We start from the raw sequence: 20,472 nt of genomic DNA, 5'->3' as shown, positions 1-20,472 counted from the left end.
TTGTTGGAAATCAAAGGAGGTTTCGGGAAATCCCGATTATTCCAACTCTGCCCCGGATTCTTACTTTGCGCCCAACACTTGGCTTTCGCGGTGACGTTGCTTCCCGCTCACTGCCCTAAGTTATTTCTTCACCTCACGGTGAATCCGTCAGTCGGTGACAGACAGTACAACAAAACTCAACAAAAGGGGAAAGCAAAATTAACAAAATAAAAATAAAAATTGCTTTTAATAAAAATAAACAAGCTGAGATTAACAACTGAAATTGACCCGTGTAGTGTTAATTAGAAGATTTACTGAGTACTGACTGCATCAAGTCGAGTCAGTTGCCGGATTTAGTTCCAGATCAACCTCCAATAACACCTTTGGTCACCATTCCAGTCAGAAGTTGTGTACAAAATCGAAAGTTCTACCCCGGCAATAACATTAACATGCTTCCATTTGAAACTTCTCGGTCTTGATCGTGGATTGACGCCCTCCCAAAGTCTAATTGAAGCCCTTCGTCGCGTTCAATTAGCTTTTGTCGGGCGTCAATCCCCGATGAAGACCTCGAAGTTTCAAATGGAAGCATGTTAATGTGTAGTTGCCTAAATGAATTTCTAACCGCATAGGCTTATTCATAAATCCTTATTACAAAAACAAAAATTGAATTAAACTGTAGTCTTATGCAAACACATCTGTAGATATAATACATGTGTATATAATTGTGCCAAATATTTAGAATTTCTGATGTATGATGTTGCTATAAAATCGTTTCCTAGAAATCCAATATGGCGCTGTTTATGCCAGTTTTCATAGCAACAGCAGACTATGTCCATTAGTATTTACAAATATTTCATTCAATGTTATAAGTCACTTCAATAATTAACACACCGTATAACCGGTTGGTACGAAGAAACTACCCACGTTCCGGTTCAATCCATTTCAGCTCTCACGCGGCGGCAAAGCGAGGTGAGTTGCTCCAGAAATTGCATCATAACTTTCACAAAAAGACATTTTATCGTATTATTGTTGTTTGCACTGTAGCATAAGAAGTATGCGTACCATATTCCAGAATTATTTTTATTATTTAAATGCACTTGTAAAAGGGGAGCAGAGAATATTGACACATTTCAAGCGTTCTGCGCCAAAATGTTGACTTTTCATTGTTATTATGGAATATTTAATGCAAGTAAAAGATTATAGTCAACGGGAAAGTCAAGATTAATCAATTCTTGAAACATGAGTGTACTTTTTGGTCTTTGAAAAGTTGCAATTCGATTACATGTCAAGAAATCGCGTAGCAACCCTACATATTGCCGGTTGATACTCTCACGCTCGGTAGGGTGAGACTCTCACGCAAAGTTTTTATTCTCTGGTTGAGACTCTCACGAATGATTTTTGCTTTATTTGAGCAAAAAACCCAACAATTTACTCGTTTATGCAGGCAATCTTTGTTTGTCCGGTATTTTGCCACTGATTCCTGTTCTGTCTCCCCCCCCCCTCCACACACATATATACATGACCCCTCTCCCCATCATAGAGTTGTTATGTTCCCTTTTCCCCTATTGTTTTCGGCAATCTCGGGGTGTACCGCCTCTTTACAGACAGTATGAGCTGTCATTCATACCCTAATACACCCTTGATAATGTAAATGTCCGAGAAAACCCACACTATTGCAGATCCTCTGTTATTGGGGAAAACAAGGATCATGGTGATTTTCTTGACATGATTCACTTGAATTTCTGCTTGTTCATGATCAAAAACTATATTTAACTACATTTCTAACTGTATAAGAGGCATGTTTGGAAGTGGATTGTGGAGTAAATATGTAAACCCGAAATACATGAAGTAAATACTAATACTTTGGCTCGGCTCGTTGATTTCATCAGAAACTCTCCTACTCTTTGTCTTAGTGAAGTTCGTCGGGTCTCTGATCAGATCTTCGTCCTCGCTTGATTTCTTCTTCTTCCTCTTCTTCTTCTTCTTCCGTGGTAGGACTGGGTTCTCTCAAACGTTCAAACTTTTCAAAGACCAAAAAGTACACTCATGTTTCAAGAATTGATTAATCTTGACTTTCCCGTTGACTATAATCTTTTACTTGCATTAAATATTCCATAATAACAATGAAAAGTCAACATTTTGGCGCAGAACGCTTGAAATGTGTCAGTATTCTGTGTGTGTGCGCGTGTGTGTGTAGAGCGATTCAGACCAAACTACTGGACCGATCTTTATGAAATTTGACATGAGTGTTTCTTTTTTTCTTTTTTTCGATACATACCTTTGATGACGTCATATCCGGCTTTTTGTAAAAGTTGAGGCGGCACTGTCACACCCTCATTTTTCAATCAAATTGATTGAAATTTTGGCCAAGCAATCTTCGACGAAGGCCGGACTTCGGTATTGCATTTCAGCTTGGTGGCTTAAAAATTAATTAATGACTTTGGTCATTAAAAATCTGAAAATTGTAAAAAAAAAAATAATAATTTATAAAACGATCCAAATTTACGTTCATCTTATTCTTCATCATTTTCTGATTCTAAAAACATATAAATATGTTATATTTGGATTAAAAACAAGCTCTGAAAATTAAAAATATAAACATTATGATCAAAATTAAATTTTCGAAATCAATTTAAAAACACTTTCATCTTATTCCTTGTCGGTTCCTGATTCCAAAAACATATAGATATGATATGTTTGGATTAAAAACACGCTCAGAAAGTTAAAACTAAGAGAGGTACAGAAAAGCCATCCTTCTCAGCGCAACTACTACCCCGCTCTTCTTGTCAATTTCACTGCCTTTGCCAGGAGCGGTGGACTGACGATGCTACGAGTATACGGTCTTGCTGAAAAATTGCATTGCGTTCAGTTTCATTCTTTGAGTTTGACAGCTTGACTAAATTTTGTATTTTCGACGGCATAATTGGATGACCAAGCAGGCACGGCTACCTACTAAAGTCGTGTTGAGGCAGGCTTTGTTTAGGGATCCTTCTATCTCCCCCTCCCTATGTGAGGAGAGTAGTTAGGGTACCCACAGTCTTTGGTGGCAAGCCTTCAGTTTGTGTGCGTCACTTATGTGCGTGTTTTTTGGGGGGTGTTTTTTCCACTTCAAATAAAAGTAGATTTGTTTAACATTCTGTATTCAAATATGTATGCAATTAATTATTATTTTATATCAAAATGAGTGAGTGTCTTTTTATGAACCAAAAAAGTGTTCCTTGTTAATGAAACAGGTATCTTGGCTCTTCTTGCCGTTTTCTAAATTAGGTGGTATCGATAGTATAAGTTTAATTCTGCCATTAAAAAAATGATAAAAAAGTACTTATCTGTTTTTATCTTGTACACACATAAATACACTTTCAAACCATGTGACTTTTGTTAGTGTATGGAGATCTTGAAATGTGAAAAAAACGATTTCGCCGGCCGGTTTAGGTGAAAATGGCGTTCTGATCAAGGACATCACCATGCAAACATATAGACAGCCTCAGGCAAGTTCACCTTACATCTTAGTGTGTAGGTTGCGATAGAGGTATTTGTTTGTGTCTGGGTGGGTGATTCTGTGTTCACCTTACATCTTAGTGTGTAGGTTGGGATAGAGGTATTTGTTTGTGTCTGGGTGGGTGATTCTGTGTTCACCTTACATCTTAGTGTGTAGGTTGGGATAGAGGTTTGTGTCTGTGTCTGGGTGGGTGATTCTGTGTTCACCTTACATCTTAGTGTGTAGGTTGGGATAGAGGTATTTGTTTGTGTCTAGGTGGGTGATTCTGTGTTCACCTTACATCTTAGTGTGTAGGTTGGGATAGAGGTATGTGTTTGTGTCTGGGTGGGTGATTCTGTGTTCACCTTACATCTTAGTGTGTAGGTTGGGATAGAGGTATTTGTCTGGGTGGGTGATTCTGTGTTCACCTTACATCTTAGTGTGTAGGTTGGGATAGAGGTATTTGTCTGGGTGGGTGATTCTGTGTTCACCTTAAATCTAGTGTGTAGGTTGGGATAGAGGTATTTGTTTGTGTCTAGGTGGGTGATTCTGTGTTCACCTTACATCTAGTGTGTAGGTTGGGATAGAGGTATGTGTTTGTGTCTGGGTGGGTGATTCTGTGTTCACCTTACATCTTAGTGTGTAGGTTGCGATAGAGGTATTTGTTTGTGTCTAGGTGGGTGATTCTGTGTTCACCTTACATCTTAGTGTGTAGGTTGGGATAGAGGTATTTGTTTGTGTCTAGGTGGGTGATTCTGTGTTCACCTTACATCTTAGTGTGTAGGTTGGGATAGAGGTATGTGTTTGTGTCTGGGTGGGTGATTCTGTGTTCACCTTACATCTTAGTGTGTAGGTTGGGATAGAGGTGTCTGTGTCTGGGTGGGTGATTCTGTGTTCACCTTACATCTTTGTGTGTAGGTTGGGATAGAGGTATTTGTTTGTGTCTGGGTGGGTGATTCTGTGTTCACCTTACATCTTAGTGTGTAGGTTGCGATAGAGGTATGTGTTTGTGTCTGGGTGGGTGATTCTGTGTTCACCTTACATCTTAGTGTGTAGGTTGGGATAGAGGTATGTGTCTGTGTCTGGGTGGGTGATTCTGTGTTCACCTTACATCTTAGTGTATAGGTTGGGATAGAGGTTTGTGTCTGGGTGGGTGATTCTGCGTTCACCTTACATCTTAGTGTATAGGTTGGGATAGAGGTATGTGTCTGTGTCTGGGTGGGTGATTTTGTGTTCACCTTACATCTTAGTGTGTAGGTTGCGATAGAGGTATGTGTTTGTGTCTGGGTGGGTGATTCTGTGTTCACCTTACATCTTAGTGTGTAGGTTGGGATAGAGGTATTTGTTTGTGTCTAGGTGGGTGATTCTGTGTTCACCTTACATCTTAGTGTATAGGTTGGGATAGAGGTATGTGTCTGTGTCTGGGTGGGTGATTCTGTGTTCACCTTACATCTTAGTGTGTAGGTTGGGATAGAGGTATGTGTTTGTGTCTAGGTGGGTGATTCTGTGTTCACCTTACATCTTAGTGTATAGGTTGGGATAGAGGTTTGTGTCTGTGTCTGGGTGGGTGATTTTGTGTTCACCTTACATCTTAGTGTGTAGGTTGGGATAGAGGTATGTGTCTGTGTCTGGGTGGGTGATTCTGTGTTCACCTTACATCTTAGTGTATAGGTTGGGATAGAGGTATGTGTCTGTGTCTGGGTGGGTGATTCTGTGTTCACCTTACATCTTAGTGTGTAGGTTGGGATAGAGGTATGTGTCTGTGTCTGGGTGGGTGATTTTGTGTTCACCTTACATCTTAGTGTATAGGTTGGGATAGAGGTATGTGTCTGTGTCTGGGTGGGTGATTTTGTGTTCACCTTACATCTTAGTGTGTAGGTTGGGATAGAGGTATGTGTTTGTGTCTGGGTGGGTGATTCTGTGTTCACCTTACATCTTAGTGTGTAGGTTGGGATAGAGGTATTTGTTTGTGTCTAGGTGGGTGATTCTGTGTTCACCTTACATCTTAGTGTATAGGTTGGGATAGAGGTATTTGTTTGTGTCTAGGTGGGTGATTCTGTGTTCACCTTACATCTTAGTGTGTAGGTTGGGATAGAGGTATGTGTCTGTGTCTGGGTGGGTGATTCTGTGTTCACCTTACATCTTAGTGTGTAGGTTGGGATAGAGGTATGTGTTTGTGTCTGGGTGGGTGATTCTGTGTTCACCTTACATCTTAGTGTGTAGGTTGCGATAGAGGTATGTGTTTGTGTCTGGGTGGGTGATTCTGTGTTCACCTTACATCTTAGTGTATAGGTTGGGATAGAGGTATGTGTCTGTGTCTGGGTGGGTGATTTTGTGTTCACCTTACATCTTAGTGTATAGGTTGGGATAGAGGTATGTGTTTGTGTCTGGGCGGGTGATTCTGTGTTCACCTTACATCTTAGTGTGTAGGTTGGGATAGAGGTATGTGTTTGTGTCTGGGTGGGTGATTCTGTGTTCACCTTACATCTTAGTGTGTAGGTTGCGATAGAGGTATGTGTTTGTGTCTGTGTGGGTGATTCTGTGTTCACCTTACATCTTAGTGTATAGGTTGGGATAGAGGTATGTGTCTGTGTCTGGGTGGGTGATTCTGTGTTCACCTTACATCTTAGTGTGTAGGTTGGGATAGAGGTATGTGTCTGTGTCTGGGTGGGTGATTTTGTGTTCACCTTACATCTTAGTGTGTAGGTTGGGATAGAGGTATGTGTTTGTGTCTGGGTGGGTGATTCTGTGTTCACCTTACATCTTAGTGTATAGGTTGGGATAGAGGTATGTGTCTGTGTCTGGGTGGGTGATTCTGTGTTCACCTTACATCTTAGTGTGCAGGTTGGGATAGAGGTATGTGTCTGTGTCTGGGTGGGTGATTCTGTCACCATAAAACCATAACTGTGTTAATTATAAGACTTTTAGGTTAGGTTATCTATTTGATCTATTACTGCTTAAACTGAAGGACACAGATTTTGCTTCCATTTTTTTCAAGTTCTTCTTCTTCCCCCACCCCCCTCCTTTCTTTCTTTCTTTCTTTCTTTCTTTTGTTGTTGTTGTTGTTCTGTTTTGATTATGCCCTTAATCACTGTTCTTTACTTTGTTGACTTTCTTGGTTTTACAGTCAGTTAAGGTTCTTAGTAATGGCGTGCGTGTTCCGCGTGTGCTGGCGGGTAATTACGAACTTTGACACTCACTGGTAAAAAGGTCTAAGTCTTATTGACCCTTTGTTGGTAGGTCGGTCGTCTGAAAAAGGAGGGCGTCGTTCTTGGGAGGTTAGTTACAGTGTGAAAGGCATCCGTGCCGAGAAATTCGGTCGGCAAAAGGAGGGGGTCGTTCTTGGGAGAGGTCGTTACGGGAGGTTACGAACAAGCAACTCCAGCTGCTGCATGAACCAACGAAAGCACAATACAAGACGAAATCGTGCTTTATTATTGACGCTTTTTTTGTGGCTTTTTTTTTTTTTTTTTTTACAAATGCAATAAAAAGTCCAGGGTCGGCGGAAAAAAACTAGGTAGGGTCGGGTGACCAGAAACATACATCTTTTGGGGGGGGGGGGGGGGCCTAAGGCGGGTGGGTGATTCTTTGACACATAACTAAATTGCAGTTGTCATCCAAAAAGAAGTAAATGATAACAAAGTTCAAGATTACAGAAGTACTAGATTTAAACCGATCTAGTTTCTGTTTCTGTGACCAATAAAGGCGAAGAGGGTGCGTGCGTAATTTCTGGCTGACATACTTGTGAGACATACACACAGAGAGAAAAAGACAGACAGACAGACAGACAGACAGACAGAGAGACACACACACACATACAAACACACACACACACACACACACACACACACACACACACATACACACACATGCGCGCGTTTGATCGCGGGAGTGAAAAAGTTAGAATGCACAAAACAGTAGTAAAACTTATAAAAGAACACTTTATTTTGTGTGAAAGACATATAAGTTGAATCACAGTTATCATTGAAACTCTATGGAAACACAAATCACCAACAAATCACACAAAACAATATAAGAAGGTAAGAAGATCTCCGGCGAGTGATATTTACTCGTTTGAATCAAGTAAATAAATTCATTAAAAACTAAGCTCTTTCTCTGACTACATATACATTTGTGCCTAGCAAGTAAGCGCCTGAAGGTCTCGTAGTTTCTAACATCTGGCAAAGTCCGAGAATGGAAACATGATTACCAACACTTTTATTTTCGAGATAAAAGAAAGAAATCGGTTTGTCAACGCTTTATCAGTGAAACTGCAGCTAGTGGGCTCTTATACAGGTGACATATTATTTGAACGCTGGACAAAAACTGGTGTGAACGGCTTCTTACTTTCTGTTTTTGTTTTTGATGCGGTTTTTTTTACTTGTTGTTTGAGCCATTGTTTGACTGTGCGGAAGGTACCTACTGTATATGACAGTAAGCACATGTAAACAAAAGTGTTAAGTCATAAGGCCGATGACGTTTTAAGGTCGGTTCATGTGGGCCAGAGTCCCGAAGTTTGTTGCTGGTGTTCAAATGCCGCTGATGCCTAGAAAAGCGAAACCAGTCGGGTGAGACACACTCTAGGTCTAGTTGCATGCCATGTTACCGAGGGAGAAAGCGGGCGTCATCCACGGCTCGGACTGCACTGTGAAGGAGCAGGTGGATTTCTGAAACACAAAGATTGCTTCGTTCAGTGTTTGAGAAACAAAACGATTTCTTGGGTCAGTGATTATGACACACAACAACCGGTCGAAATAGTCCCTGTATTGCAGGTAGTGGAACTGCCAAGACAGGCATATTTTGGTGAGAAAAATAGACCAAATAAGGAATGTAGATAGTATTTTTTTGGAGGTGTCCTCTCATCGGAGGTGCCTCACATGACAGGTACAAATGCAAATGAAGTCTTCTTCTTCTTGGCGTTCGCAGAGGTTACACAATCAGTCCAGCACTGGTGATAAATGTTGTCGTTTTCTCCAACTCCTGTCGACTGCCGTATAGTTTGGTCTGCAAGGGAGTTGGTGACGGCCACACTTCTTTTCGTTCCTCATCTAGTAAGGGACATCGCTGTAAGATGTGTTCCGCTGTTTGGTCCTCTTGACCGCAGGCACAGGTTGGTGATGGCGCCAGCTTGAACTTTCGGTTCATGTGAGCATTGAGCCTGTTGTGGCCAGTACGCAGCCTGATGAGGTTGACTTGCTGCTCTCTGGACATTGTGTGGTAGTCATCTCTGTTTGTCCTTGGCCTCATCAATGCCTTGATGATTGTCTTCTGCTCACTAAAGCTGACACTGTTTTCAGGTTGGTCTTCCACGGCTCCTTCTTTTGCCAGCTCATCTGCCCTTTCATTTCCTGGTATCCCACAGTGTGCTGGTATCCACTGGAGGACAACTCTTCTGGTTTGTCTGACCATCTGTAATGCTTTGGCCAGCTGTGGGAGTTTGTCGTTCTCTAGGGCCTGAAGGACTGAAAGGGCGTCCGAGAGGAAGACAACTTGGTAGCAAGAGTCTGCGGAGTCCTGAACGAAGGAGGCGGCCTGCATGAGAGCTTCTGCTTCTGCTTTATAGTTTGTGCAGTGTTTGCCAGTGGCAACGCTGGATGTAGCTGTATGTCCCCCAGGGAACTGCAAATGAAATAAGCGAGAAACGTTTTGCTTACCATGCCATGGGCATTGGCCTGGCAGTTGGTCAGGTCCAGGGCAGCGCAGCCAACGTTGTGACAGTGAGTCTCCAACAGGGGCACGTTCTGGAATGTGTAGGTCATGCCGGTCGTCACCTGAAACATGACCAAAAAAATAAATAATACAAACGAATTAATAGATCAACAAAGCAGAGGGGAATTATGGTGGTATCTCTAATCCGAATTCCACGAGAAGGCTGTTTGACATTACGTCAGCTGTAAACAGGACCTGGGGTTTACCTGCCAAGTGAAGGAACTAGTTGCTCACCTGTCCAGTGAAGGAACTAGTTGCTCACCTGTTCAGTGTAGGGACTTGTTGCTCACCTGCCCAGTGTAGGTATTTGTTGCTCACCTGCCCAGTGTAGGTATTTGTTGCTCACCTGCCCAGTGCCGTACATGTTGCTCACCTGTCCAGTGTAGGGACTTGTTGCTCACCTGCCCAGTGTAGGTATTTGTTGCTCACCTGCCCAGTGTTGGTACATGTTGCTCACCTGTCCAGTGTAGGGACTTGTTGCTCACCTGCCCAGTGTAGGGACTTGTTGCTCACCTGTCCAGTGTAGGGACTTGTTGCTCACCTGTCCAGTGTAGGGACATGTTGCCCACTTGTCCAGTGTAGGGACTTGTTGCTCACCTGTCCAGTGTAGGGACTTGTTGCTCACCTGTCCAGTGTAGGGACTTGTTGCTCACCTGTCCAGTGTAGGGACTTGTTGCTCACCTGCCCAATGTAGGGACTTGTTGCTCACCTGTCCAGTGTAGGGACGTGTTGCTCACCTGTCCAGTGTAGGGACTTGTTGCTTACTTGTCCAGTGTAGGGACGTGTTGCTCACCTGTCCAGTGTAGGGACTTGTTGTCTAACCCCATACCCAGCAGGGCCGGACTAGGCGAAGAGGAGGGGGGGGGGGTTGCCAGTGGTGGCCCAGGGGGATGTCCCCCCTGGCGGCAGGGGCGGATCAGTTCATTTTATGACTGGTTTTTTTCAAAAGTATATTGTGAAGATATGGGTGTGAAGGCGCGAAGCGCCGAGCCGACGGCGCGAAGCGCCGAGCTTGCTAGGGGGGTCCGGGGGCATGCCCCCCCGGAAAATGTTGAAAAAAAGGATGCAAAATGGTGCAATCTGGTGCATTCTGAGGATGATCATTACCAGTTTCAGGCAGCAGATTTTGTCACTGATTAATACCCCAAAAATTGAAACTCAATGTAAAATAAAGAAATGCATACCTCATTCAATATTTTTATTTTTTGGCTGGGGGGGGGGGGGGTCCGGAAACCCTAGAACCCACCCACCCCCCCTCGTTGTGGGGGTCAGGGGGCGAAGCCCCCTGAAGCTGACGGGTAGGTCATATTCTGAGATAGGAAAATGGTCGCTCCTTGCATGAAACGGCATAAAATAAGCAATAATAAAAAAAAATTAAATAAGTAAGGTACATGTTTAGGCTAGGGGGGGGGGGGGGTGCGCAACCCCCATAACCCCCCCGGTAGTCCGGCCCTGCCCAGAAGTATACTCCACACCATACCCGACTCTAACACCTGCGTAGTACCCTGCTGTGTGTAGGTGACCCCAGAGATGCGCTACATTCCATACAATCTACGCATTTGTGACTTTATTGCCTCTTTCTCACCTGCTAAGTGTAGGTAGGTGTCCCCAGAGATGTGCCCCATTCCATACAATCTACGCATGTGTGACCTTATCGCCCGTGTCTCACCTGCTGAGTGTAGGTAACCCCAGAGGTGTCGCCAAGAACGGAGGCAAACATGGCGTTGCTCCTGTCGTGGGAGGCGCAGACGGCGAAGTTGAGGGCGTCGTTGACGATCTGCTCGGTGGTGCTGTCCAGGGCCTTGGGCTGACTCTGACCGCCCAGGCCCCCCATGGCACGTGCTATCTGGTGGCACGTGGGGCCGTCAGTGACCTGCATGCGCTCGTCACCCTTCAGCCAGGCGCGGTACCACACCGTTACGTCGCAGTAGTAGTCCTGAAACACAGTGCAGTGGAAAATAAAAGATTTTGGAGAAAAGCTCCTTCGGGTTAGTGTAGGTGGTGTGAAAGAGTGACCTTTTCTTGCAAAACCTCCGACAAACAAGGATGGACCAATCACTAGCGAGGGCCTAGGGGTCTGTCGGGAACACGTGTTACCTATACCGACAGACCTCTATTCAGCTTACGTTGAGAACTTGGGTTCTTGACTTACTTTCAGAACGCCGTGATGTTATTCAGTATGTGGTACAGAGCTCCGTCAACAGCTTTCCCGGGTTTGGCGACTGATAACTGTAGCACGGAATCCCGTGTCTGACTGAAGCTACATGATTGCTGTTGGTCTCTAAGCCTTTCTCTAAACAAAATACATACAAGATGACAAATCGTCTATGGTTAAACGCTCCTTATTTTGCAGGGTTGTTCAGCAGATGGATCATAAGCCGTCAAGATCTGTCATAGAGAATGGATTAATATAAAGTCACAGCATAAATACTGTGTATTCAAATTTCAGATGCTGCTAGCTTCACCAGAAAAAAAGTACTAGTGTTATTGCAGCATAATCAAGATAAGTATGCTTTGTCAAACGCGAACAAACATACTGCTGACAACGGATATAACAATTGACTGTTGTATTCTGTATGATTGAATGTAGGCTGCAGCTAGTACTGTGTGCGCATATTCTCCTGGTGGGGTTTGTCCCATTGTGTTCCAACAAGATCACGACGCAGACGGATCGAATGGACGAGACCTGTTCATGTTCAAAGACTAAATAGAATTATGCTTCAGGATCACATTGGCATTTGGTGTGCCACATAGCTAGAACATTTTAGCTTTGTACGCAGGAGAAAGCGTTCAGAACGTACCAACTGCAGTTAAAACAGAGATTTGTTTTCCAAATTCAACATTCACATAAACACCCCCCAAAAATCTCCTCTCTCTCTCTGTGTCTCTCTCTCTTTCTCTCTGTCTCTGTCTCTGTCTCTCTCTCTCTCTCTCTCTCTCTCTCTCTCTCTCTCTCTCTCTCTCTCTCTCTCTCTCTCTCTCTCTCTCTCTCTCTCTCTCTCTCTCTCTCTGTGTAAGGGGGCTTGGTGCGAGCGCCTGTGCGATTGTTTCATCGTGTCAGTTTTCTACAAACAAAAACCAGACGGATGTAGTGAAATGTCACTTTGACACGGACAGTGTTTGTGTGTGTGTGTGTGTGTGTGTGTGGTGTGTGTGTGTGTGTGTGTGTGGTGTGTATGTGGTGTGTGTGTGTGTGTGGTGTGTGTGTGTGTGTGTGTGCATGCACGGCATTCTCTATGATTCTGTATCGCATGATCATGTTGATCATGTTAGTTTTCCCGCAAAAGCAGGATGTAGCCTTTGTCACTTTATCACAGTCATGCAGATGTTACGTAACACCTGTATATTGTTCCACACTTGTGTAACACAGTGTTTACGACGAGAGAAAATTAACCGAGGGCGAAGTTGGGAGTCCGGCCCGTCAAAACGTTTTGTTAAAAAAATAACAAGAATATCCATAAATAGAATACTCCTCACACTCTTAGCTTGTTTTCAGCTTATCCTACTTAAGTGTGCAGAATAATAAACCATATAAAGTGCAGGGAGCAACTAGGTATGTGTGCAAACTCTATTGTTCAACGCAACTTGGTCTTGTTGACCTGGGATCGAACGATCTGTCAATCAGCATCGTAATCCAAGGTATCGATTTCAATGAGAGGCATAGCAACCTCAGGTGACGTGAGAGTACATTTCCAAGACGCACCGACACTTCAACTTTAGCATTCTGTGTAAGTGTTAGTTCAGGTAGGATAAGCAAACAACCTAATCCCACTGGCACCTTTGCACAATCTGTCCAACATAACGTCGCGGTCCTCAGAAATATGTGCTGAAGTGAACTATTGATTTTTAAAATTGTTCTTTCAAAAATCGGCATTATTCAAACCGATGAAACTCAGAAATTTGGGAAAATAACATGATGGTTGAGGTTCATATTCCAGAAAAAAAAGTATTTTCACACTTGCGTGAAAACAAGTAATGTTCTATTTCTAATCTTACTTGTGACTAAAAATATAATTCTGCGCACGTAACAAAAGGTAATTTGCAAAAGCACACTTTCTGCACCAGTAAGCCCAAAACAAGTTGCATATTTCAAAACTACAATATGGATGCTATGTATGTTCACAGTTTTATCAAAATCTGACTAAAAATGTCCACACACAAAACAACAGAATGATTTTGGTACTCTAATCTAGTTGTACCGTAACAACTGCAGTGTCATCCTGAACTCAGGTCAAAATGAGTTCGGCTCATTCTCTCCCTGACAGGATGCCTTGAGTTTCAAACCGATTTTTCAATTTTTTTTAACATATATTTAGAGCTTTTTGTAATGTATTATTGATATAAGCAGATTCGCGATCGTCGATAGTGATTTTTCAGGGTGTTTTGTAATTTTTAAATTACAAAGGAATTGATATGTAAGACAGTTTCAAGCGAGCTATTTTTCGCGGCTGTATTTACTGTGCAAACAACTCTAAATATGGCAAAAGTGTCACGTGATAATCAACCGTTTGGTTTCGGCGCTCACTGGAGCAGACGATTTTTTTCTGTAACCAGTTGACAGTGATGAAACCATATATTACGGTCTCCTTCCGGCAGCAGTCCCAAAATTTCGACTTGTTTTGACCTTAGAACGATGTCTTTATCATAACTGTGAAGAACAGAACGGAGATCACTGTCGAAGTCGGCCAATCTGCAATCATTTTCGTCTCGCGAACACTGATCTCAAATTTAGATCAGTGCTCGCGAAAAACATATGGAAGATAACTCTGTATTCTTGTTTTGATAGATTCGCGCAGGATGGTAGCGTCCGGTCAGAGAGACAACTCGCAATAGCCGTGGAGCAGTGTGTCATTTCAGTTAAAAAAAAAAGGTCAGCTAAAACTGGCTTTATTTTGTCAGTACAAAGTGCAGGTACTTACAGCGCTAAACCAGCTTAAACCAGTCCAGAGGTTCAAAACTTGTCCAAAGTACAGAACTGTGCAAACAAATTGTTTGCACAAATTAAAAACAAGTCGCGTAAGGCGAAAATACAACATTTAGTCAAGTAGCTGTCGAACTCACAGAATGAAACTGAACGCAATGCCATTTTTCAGCAAGACCGTATACTCGTAGCATCGTCAGTCCACAGCTCATGGCAAAGGCAGTGAAATTGACAAGAAGAGCGGGGTAGTAGTTGCGCTAAGAAGGATAGCACGCTTTTCTGTACCTCTCTTTGTTTTAACTTTCTGAGCGTGTTTTTAATCCAAACATATCATATCTATATGTTTTTGGAATCAGGAACCCACAAGGAATAAGATGAAATTGTTTTTAAATCGATTTCGGAAATTTAATTTTGATCATAATTTTTATATTTTTAATTTTCAGAGCTTGTTTTTAATCCAAATATGACATATTTATATGTTTGTGGAATCAGAAAATGATGTAGAATAAGATGAACGTAAATTTGGATCGTTTTATATGAAATTTTTTTTTTTTTACAATTTTCAGATGTTTAATGACCAAAGTCATCAATTAATTTTTAAGCCACCAAGCTGAAATGCAATACCGAAGTCCGGCCTTCGTCGAAGATTGCTTGGCCAAAATTTCAACCAATTTGATTGAAAAATGAGGGTGTGACAGTGCCGCCTCAACTTTTACAAAAAGCCGGATATGACGTCATCAAAAGTATTTATCGAAAAAAAGAAAAAAACGTCCGGGGATATCATTCTCAGGAACTCTCATGTCAAATTTCATAAATATCGGTCGGGTAGTTTGGTCTGAATCACTCTACACACACACACGCACAGACAGATACACACACATACACCACGACCCTCGTCTCGATTCCCCCTCTATGTTAAAACATTTAGTCAAAAAAAGGTTTAAAAAAGAAGAATATTGTGCATAAAGTTTGGAGACTGAGCCAGACTATGTCACCCCCTGATTTATGTGTGTGTGTGTGTGTGTGTGTGTGTGTGTGTGTGTGTGTGTGTGTGTGTGTGTGTGTGTGTGCCGGTGTGTGTGTGTGCGTGTGTGTTTGTGTGTATGTGTATTTGCAAATAGCACACACACACACACACACACACATACACACACACACACACACACACACACACACACACACACACACACACACACAGAAATGTGCACGTAATTCTATCATCGTTGCCCCTTCTTTCCAATGTGGAGATTACACCATCGCAAAATCTCCCTTTCTCTCTCCCCCTCCCCTCCCCTCCCTCTCTCTCCCCCTTCTCTCTCTCACTCCCTCTAGGACAGATAGTAAGTAAAGGCCTAGCCTTAAATCTTTATCCTTGTCAAATTAAATTCTGTTCAGTTCAATTCAGTTCACTCCCTTCCCCCCCCCCCCTCATTCTCTCTCTCACTCACTCTCTCTCCCCCCCCCCCCCCCCCCCCCCATACTCTCTCTGTCTCTCCAACTGATAATCCGATCTCCCGGTGCTATGTTTGAAGGTAGATAAAGACAGCGAGGTCACCGGAGAAGGGGAAAGGTTTGCGGTCAGGACACTCAACAAACTGGATCTGTTATCAGTAAGGCAAACAGCTGATTCAGAAATTCTTTCGAATCCACGATTATGCCCGTTGCAAGTAATCTTCACTTTAGTAGTCCGACATTTCACTACTTTTGAAGGTTTAGACGATCGTGTCACATAACTAGTTGTATACAGGAAAGGCGTGTTTCAACCTCGAAGACACCACTATAAGCTTCTAGCTTGTTGCTGTTACCTGTGTATTTTGTGTACATGTCATGATTGTAACCTTTGTTAAAATAAACTTATGTTTAAACCAAGACATGAAGGGAAAGTATGGAAGAGAGTGCATCAAATAAAGGACAAAGCGTTTCAGACATTCTCAGATAAATCAAAACTGTCAAAACATGTTGGTTCTAAAACAAATAGGTAAACACAACTCAAATGAATTGGAAGTGGACACAAAAACACCGAGGGGAATTTTTTTTTAAATTTCGCAAAGGGGAAACCGAAAGGACGGACAATGGCAAAATGACAAAACGAAAGGAAATCAAACAGTGCGTACATGACGCAGGAGCCTAGGTCTAAACACAAGTTAAAGCTAGTTTAGATTTAAAGGGTGTGCATGATCGTTCACTAGAGAAATGCGTTTCTGTTTTTTATGATGGCTTACTAGTGCCAAAACCTCATAATTATAATTATGTTGATATTTACCATTTTCACGTGTTAATTACTAATTTTCCCGGGAAAATTACTAACTTTCACCTGTTAATTACTAATTTTTAGTTTTGGCTCACTTCCTGACGGATTGCTAGTGCCAAAACTAAAAATTAGTAATTTTCCCGTGAAAATGAGTAACTAACAGGTGAAAACAGTAACTGACAGCGTTAATTAGTAATTATCACGTGATAATGGGTAACCCCAGGTTTTGGCACTAGTAAGCCGTCATAGGGCTTACTAGTGCCAAAACCTCATAATTGTAATTATCACGGGAAAATTAGTAATTTTCCCTTGATATTTACCATTTTCACGTGTTAATTACTAATTTTCCCGGGAAAATTACTAACTTTCACCTGTTAATTACTAATTTTTAGTTTTGGCTCACTTCCTGACGGATTGCTAACTAGTGCCAAAACTAAAAGTTAGTCATTTTCCCGTGAAAATTACTAATTATCCCGTGAAAATGAGTAACTAACGAGTGAAAACAGTAACTGACAGCGTTAATTAGTAATTATCACGTGATAATGGGTAACCCCAGGTTTTGGCACTAGTAAGCCGTCATAGTTTTTGTTCTCGCCGGACAGAGTATAACAAATCACTTACCCCAGTAAGATGAAGAGTCAGGAAGAGTTTCTGTCCTGCGACAACCTGTTAACAAAAGAAGAAATAAATAAATTCCAATTACAAAAGAACATACATGTCATCAAATATTTCAACAACGAAAATATTTACCTAGATCGAGAGATATTTTAAGTGATACGGGGAGAAAAAAAACCCACACACAAAACAGTTATGAATGTTGGTTGACCTTTCTGTTGGAGGGGCCGATCAGCTATTCTATGAATAGTCGCATTCACCTGTCCTCACCAAAGAGGGGGGGGGGGGGGGGGAGAGAGAGAGAGAGAGAGAGAGAGAGAGAGAGAGAGAGAGAGAGAGAGAGAGAGAGAGAGAGAGAGAGAGAGAGAGAGAGAGAGAGAGAGAGATGGAATGACAATTGACAATGACAATGACAAATCTTTATTTAACGAGGGTAATAGATTAAGCAGTGGTCTGCTTTTTTTACATCCAGCCCTCGCCCTAAAGAGGGACTAACTTAAAAAAAAAATGTAAAAAAAAGAAAAGAAAGTACATTCCTTATTGTTGACAAGATGACACGAGCAGCTGGTACAGCTAACACAACGAACTGATCAACCTGAGTTTGAGGCTGAAAATAGTGCGCTAAAGAATGCCGCATTTCTGTGATCATTTCCAATTTTTCATGACGCTGATTTGTTTTTTTCTTTCGCTGTTCATTATTTGCTTTTTATACGATTTTATATTAAGTGTCGATTCAAACAGAAAGGGTCAACTTGGAATAATATTACGCTCCGTGTACTGTACACAGCCAGGGAATTGATTTTAAATACAATAACTGAGTTATGAATGATCATTTGAACTCGGCTTACATTTACGGAAAAGCACGAATGACTGAGGCCAGTCCGGTGCAACAGGCACTGCCCCTTTCACTTAAAACCCCAAATGTCACAAACTTCGTTCAACGCCTGCTAAATTAAAAACTTCACTGACGAGTGCTAATGAATAAAATTGTCACCAGCCCTTTAATCTATTGTTTCAGAGCTAACCCTTAGTTAGGCTTGACAAACAGATGTGCTGTTGCTTATACTATGCAAAACACACCCTTTCTATTCTCATGCAGTCAGACAAACGCAGATAGACAGGCGTAGACAGACACACTGACACAGACACAGATAAAACGGACAGACACACAAACACATCTCTCTCAATCAGTCTCTCTCAATCTCTCTCTCTCTCTTTATCTCTCTCTCTCTCTCTCTCTCTCTCTCTCTCTCTCTCTCTCTCTCTCTCTCTCTCTCTCTTTTGGTTGCGACAGGCCCAGCACCTGCCCACCTGATACGGTGCTAACAATTGGTGATTTTGGTAAATTTGAAACCATTAATTAACACCATCTTACCTGTGTTTTGGCCTTGACGACTTCCAGGAGGGCGAGGTTGGGAGACTGCCCGCCATTGCTGGCAGCAAACTGGTTGTTAATTGCCTGGACAGCAAACACCACGGGCTCATAAGTCGCGGACACGGTAGTGTCCGAGATTCCTCCGACGGCCATCTGACCAAGGGCCAGTGCCGGGAAAAGAGCGAGAACTAAAAACTTCATCGTGATCAAAAGCACAGCTTTCTCTCTCTTTCTATTTCTTCTGCGTTGAGGATTTTCGTTCTTGGGTCAATGTTGTTCTCGAGGAAACAGCGGTGAAGTAAATGATTCGCTGAGCACAGAGAGTGGTTTATAAACAGTACGCGTGTAGGATGTGCGGCGAACAGCTGTCACTTGACACACGCCGCACGAAGAGGGGCGTAGGGATTAGGACGGCTTTACGACCCGGTCGTAATTTTTTGTCAATCACTTCATTGTTTGTTCGTTTGTCAGTATTTAGTATCATCGTCAGTTTTTGACGTCATAGCTTGTTGCATTGCGTGGTGACGTCTTTACTGTTTGTTTGTTTGTTTGTTTGCTTAACGCCCAGCCGACCACGAAGGGCCATATCAGGGCGGTGCTGCTTTGACATATAACGTGCGCCACACACAAGACAGAAGTCGCAGCACAGGCTTCATGTCTCACCCAGTCACATTATTCTGACACCGGACCAACCGTACCAGTCCTAGCACTAACCCCATAATGCCAGACGCCAGGCGGAGCAGCCACTAGATTGCCAATTTTAAAGTCTTAGGTATGACCCGGCCGGGGTTCGAACCCACGACCTCCCGATCACGGGGCGGACGCCTTACCACTAGGCCGACCGTGCCGGTTTCGTCTTTTCTGACGACATTTGTTGAGGAATCATAAACAAGAAAAATATTATATATAGTATCTTTGGCACTGACCCGTACCAAGATTAAAGGATTTAGTAAAAACAAATCCGGGTTTGTCTATGTTATTTTACAAATTGCTTTACATGGGAAGGAAGGGCCATGAATTCCAATTTAGCTGATTATATTTTAAATATTTGATGGCGACATGTAAAACAACTTAACTTACGACCGACATTAGACGTAACACGCGCGTCATGAAACCAAGCACTGCTTGAACTAGTAAATAGTAGGCGTACTAAGGAAAGTCCAGGGATGACATCATTTCAACGTTTCATCTGCGTGATTTCCGAGAGAACTGTTATATCTACAAACCGACATTCTGCACTATTGATTCAAACAAGATTTTATTTAAAGAAATACTGCAATATTAGGGTTTGTGGAGGCCAACATAACGCAGTTGTCGTACTTGTTGCCAACCACACAACCATAGGGCTAGCAGATAAGAAGTGACTGACCTCAGAAAAATACCTTGCGGTTTTTGTTTTTCTGAAAAAACGAGTCAGTTAAGTTTAGTACAGCAGGGAAAGTCCCCCCAAAAGGATAGTTGGACTGAGGTGCAGCATGTTATTGTCTTTACGCCAAGTTGGGTCATGCTATCAACAAAAGAAAGTTAAACCGCACTGAGAATACAATCATGCACTGTCTCAGATTTCCCAGCGCGAGAAACTTGGCCACCTGCTTTGTCCTTTCCGGTACAGTTTATGTTGAAATTCTATGGAAATAGTGGCAGCAGGGCGGCTTTAAGATTAGTATATTTTTTTGTCTTTACATTTAGTCAAGTTATGACTAAATGTTTTAATTAACATTGACTGGGAATCGAGATGAAGGTGTGGCGTATGTGTGTGTGTGTGTGTGTGTGTGTGTGTGTGTGTGTGTGTGTGTGTGTGTGTGTGTGTGTTTGTGTGTGTATGTGTGTGTGTGTGTGTGTGTGTGTGTGTGTTTGTGTGTAGAGCGATTCAGAGAAAACAACTGAACCGATCTTCATGAAACTTTACATGAGAGTTCCGGGGTAGGATATCCCCAGACATTTTTTTCATTTTTTTAATAAATATATTTGATGACGTCATATCCGGTTTTTTTGTAAAAGTTGAGGCGGCACTGCCGCGCCTTCTTTTTTCTATCAAATTGGTCGACATTTTGGTCAAGCAATCTTTGACAAAGTCCGGACTATGGGATTGCATTGCAGCTCTGAAGATTAAAAATTAATTAGTTAGTTTGCTCATTTAAGTT

The 20,472-nt window shown here is 42.3% G+C and overlaps 1 protein-coding gene across 1 annotated transcript; it reads right to left on the bottom strand.

Moving 5' to 3' along the window:
* Positions 1-7,378: 7,378 nt before the first annotated feature.
* LOC138953554 (uncharacterized) lies at positions 7,379-18,641 on the bottom strand. Its single transcript, XM_070325397.1, has 5 exons — positions 18,329-18,641; positions 16,960-17,004; positions 10,836-11,102; positions 9,112-9,228; positions 7,379-8,124 (listed from the first exon to the last, which is right to left on the bottom strand). Exons 1-5 carry the CDS (start codon positions 18,527-18,529, stop codon positions 8,044-8,046), a joined length of 711 nt encoding a protein of 236 aa, XP_070181498.1. The 5' UTR covers positions 18,530-18,641; the 3' UTR covers positions 7,379-8,043.
* Positions 18,642-20,472: the final 1,831 nt, after the last annotated feature.

Source organism: Littorina saxatilis, linkage group LG17 (assembly GCF_037325665.1).
Source record: "Littorina saxatilis isolate snail1 linkage group LG17, US_GU_Lsax_2.0, whole genome shotgun sequence".
NCBI classification, from domain to species: domain Eukaryota; kingdom Metazoa; phylum Mollusca; class Gastropoda; order Littorinimorpha; family Littorinidae; genus Littorina; species Littorina saxatilis.
The sequence above is the reverse complement of the archived record's forward strand: the minus strand, read 5'-3'. Positions and strand labels throughout refer to the sequence as shown.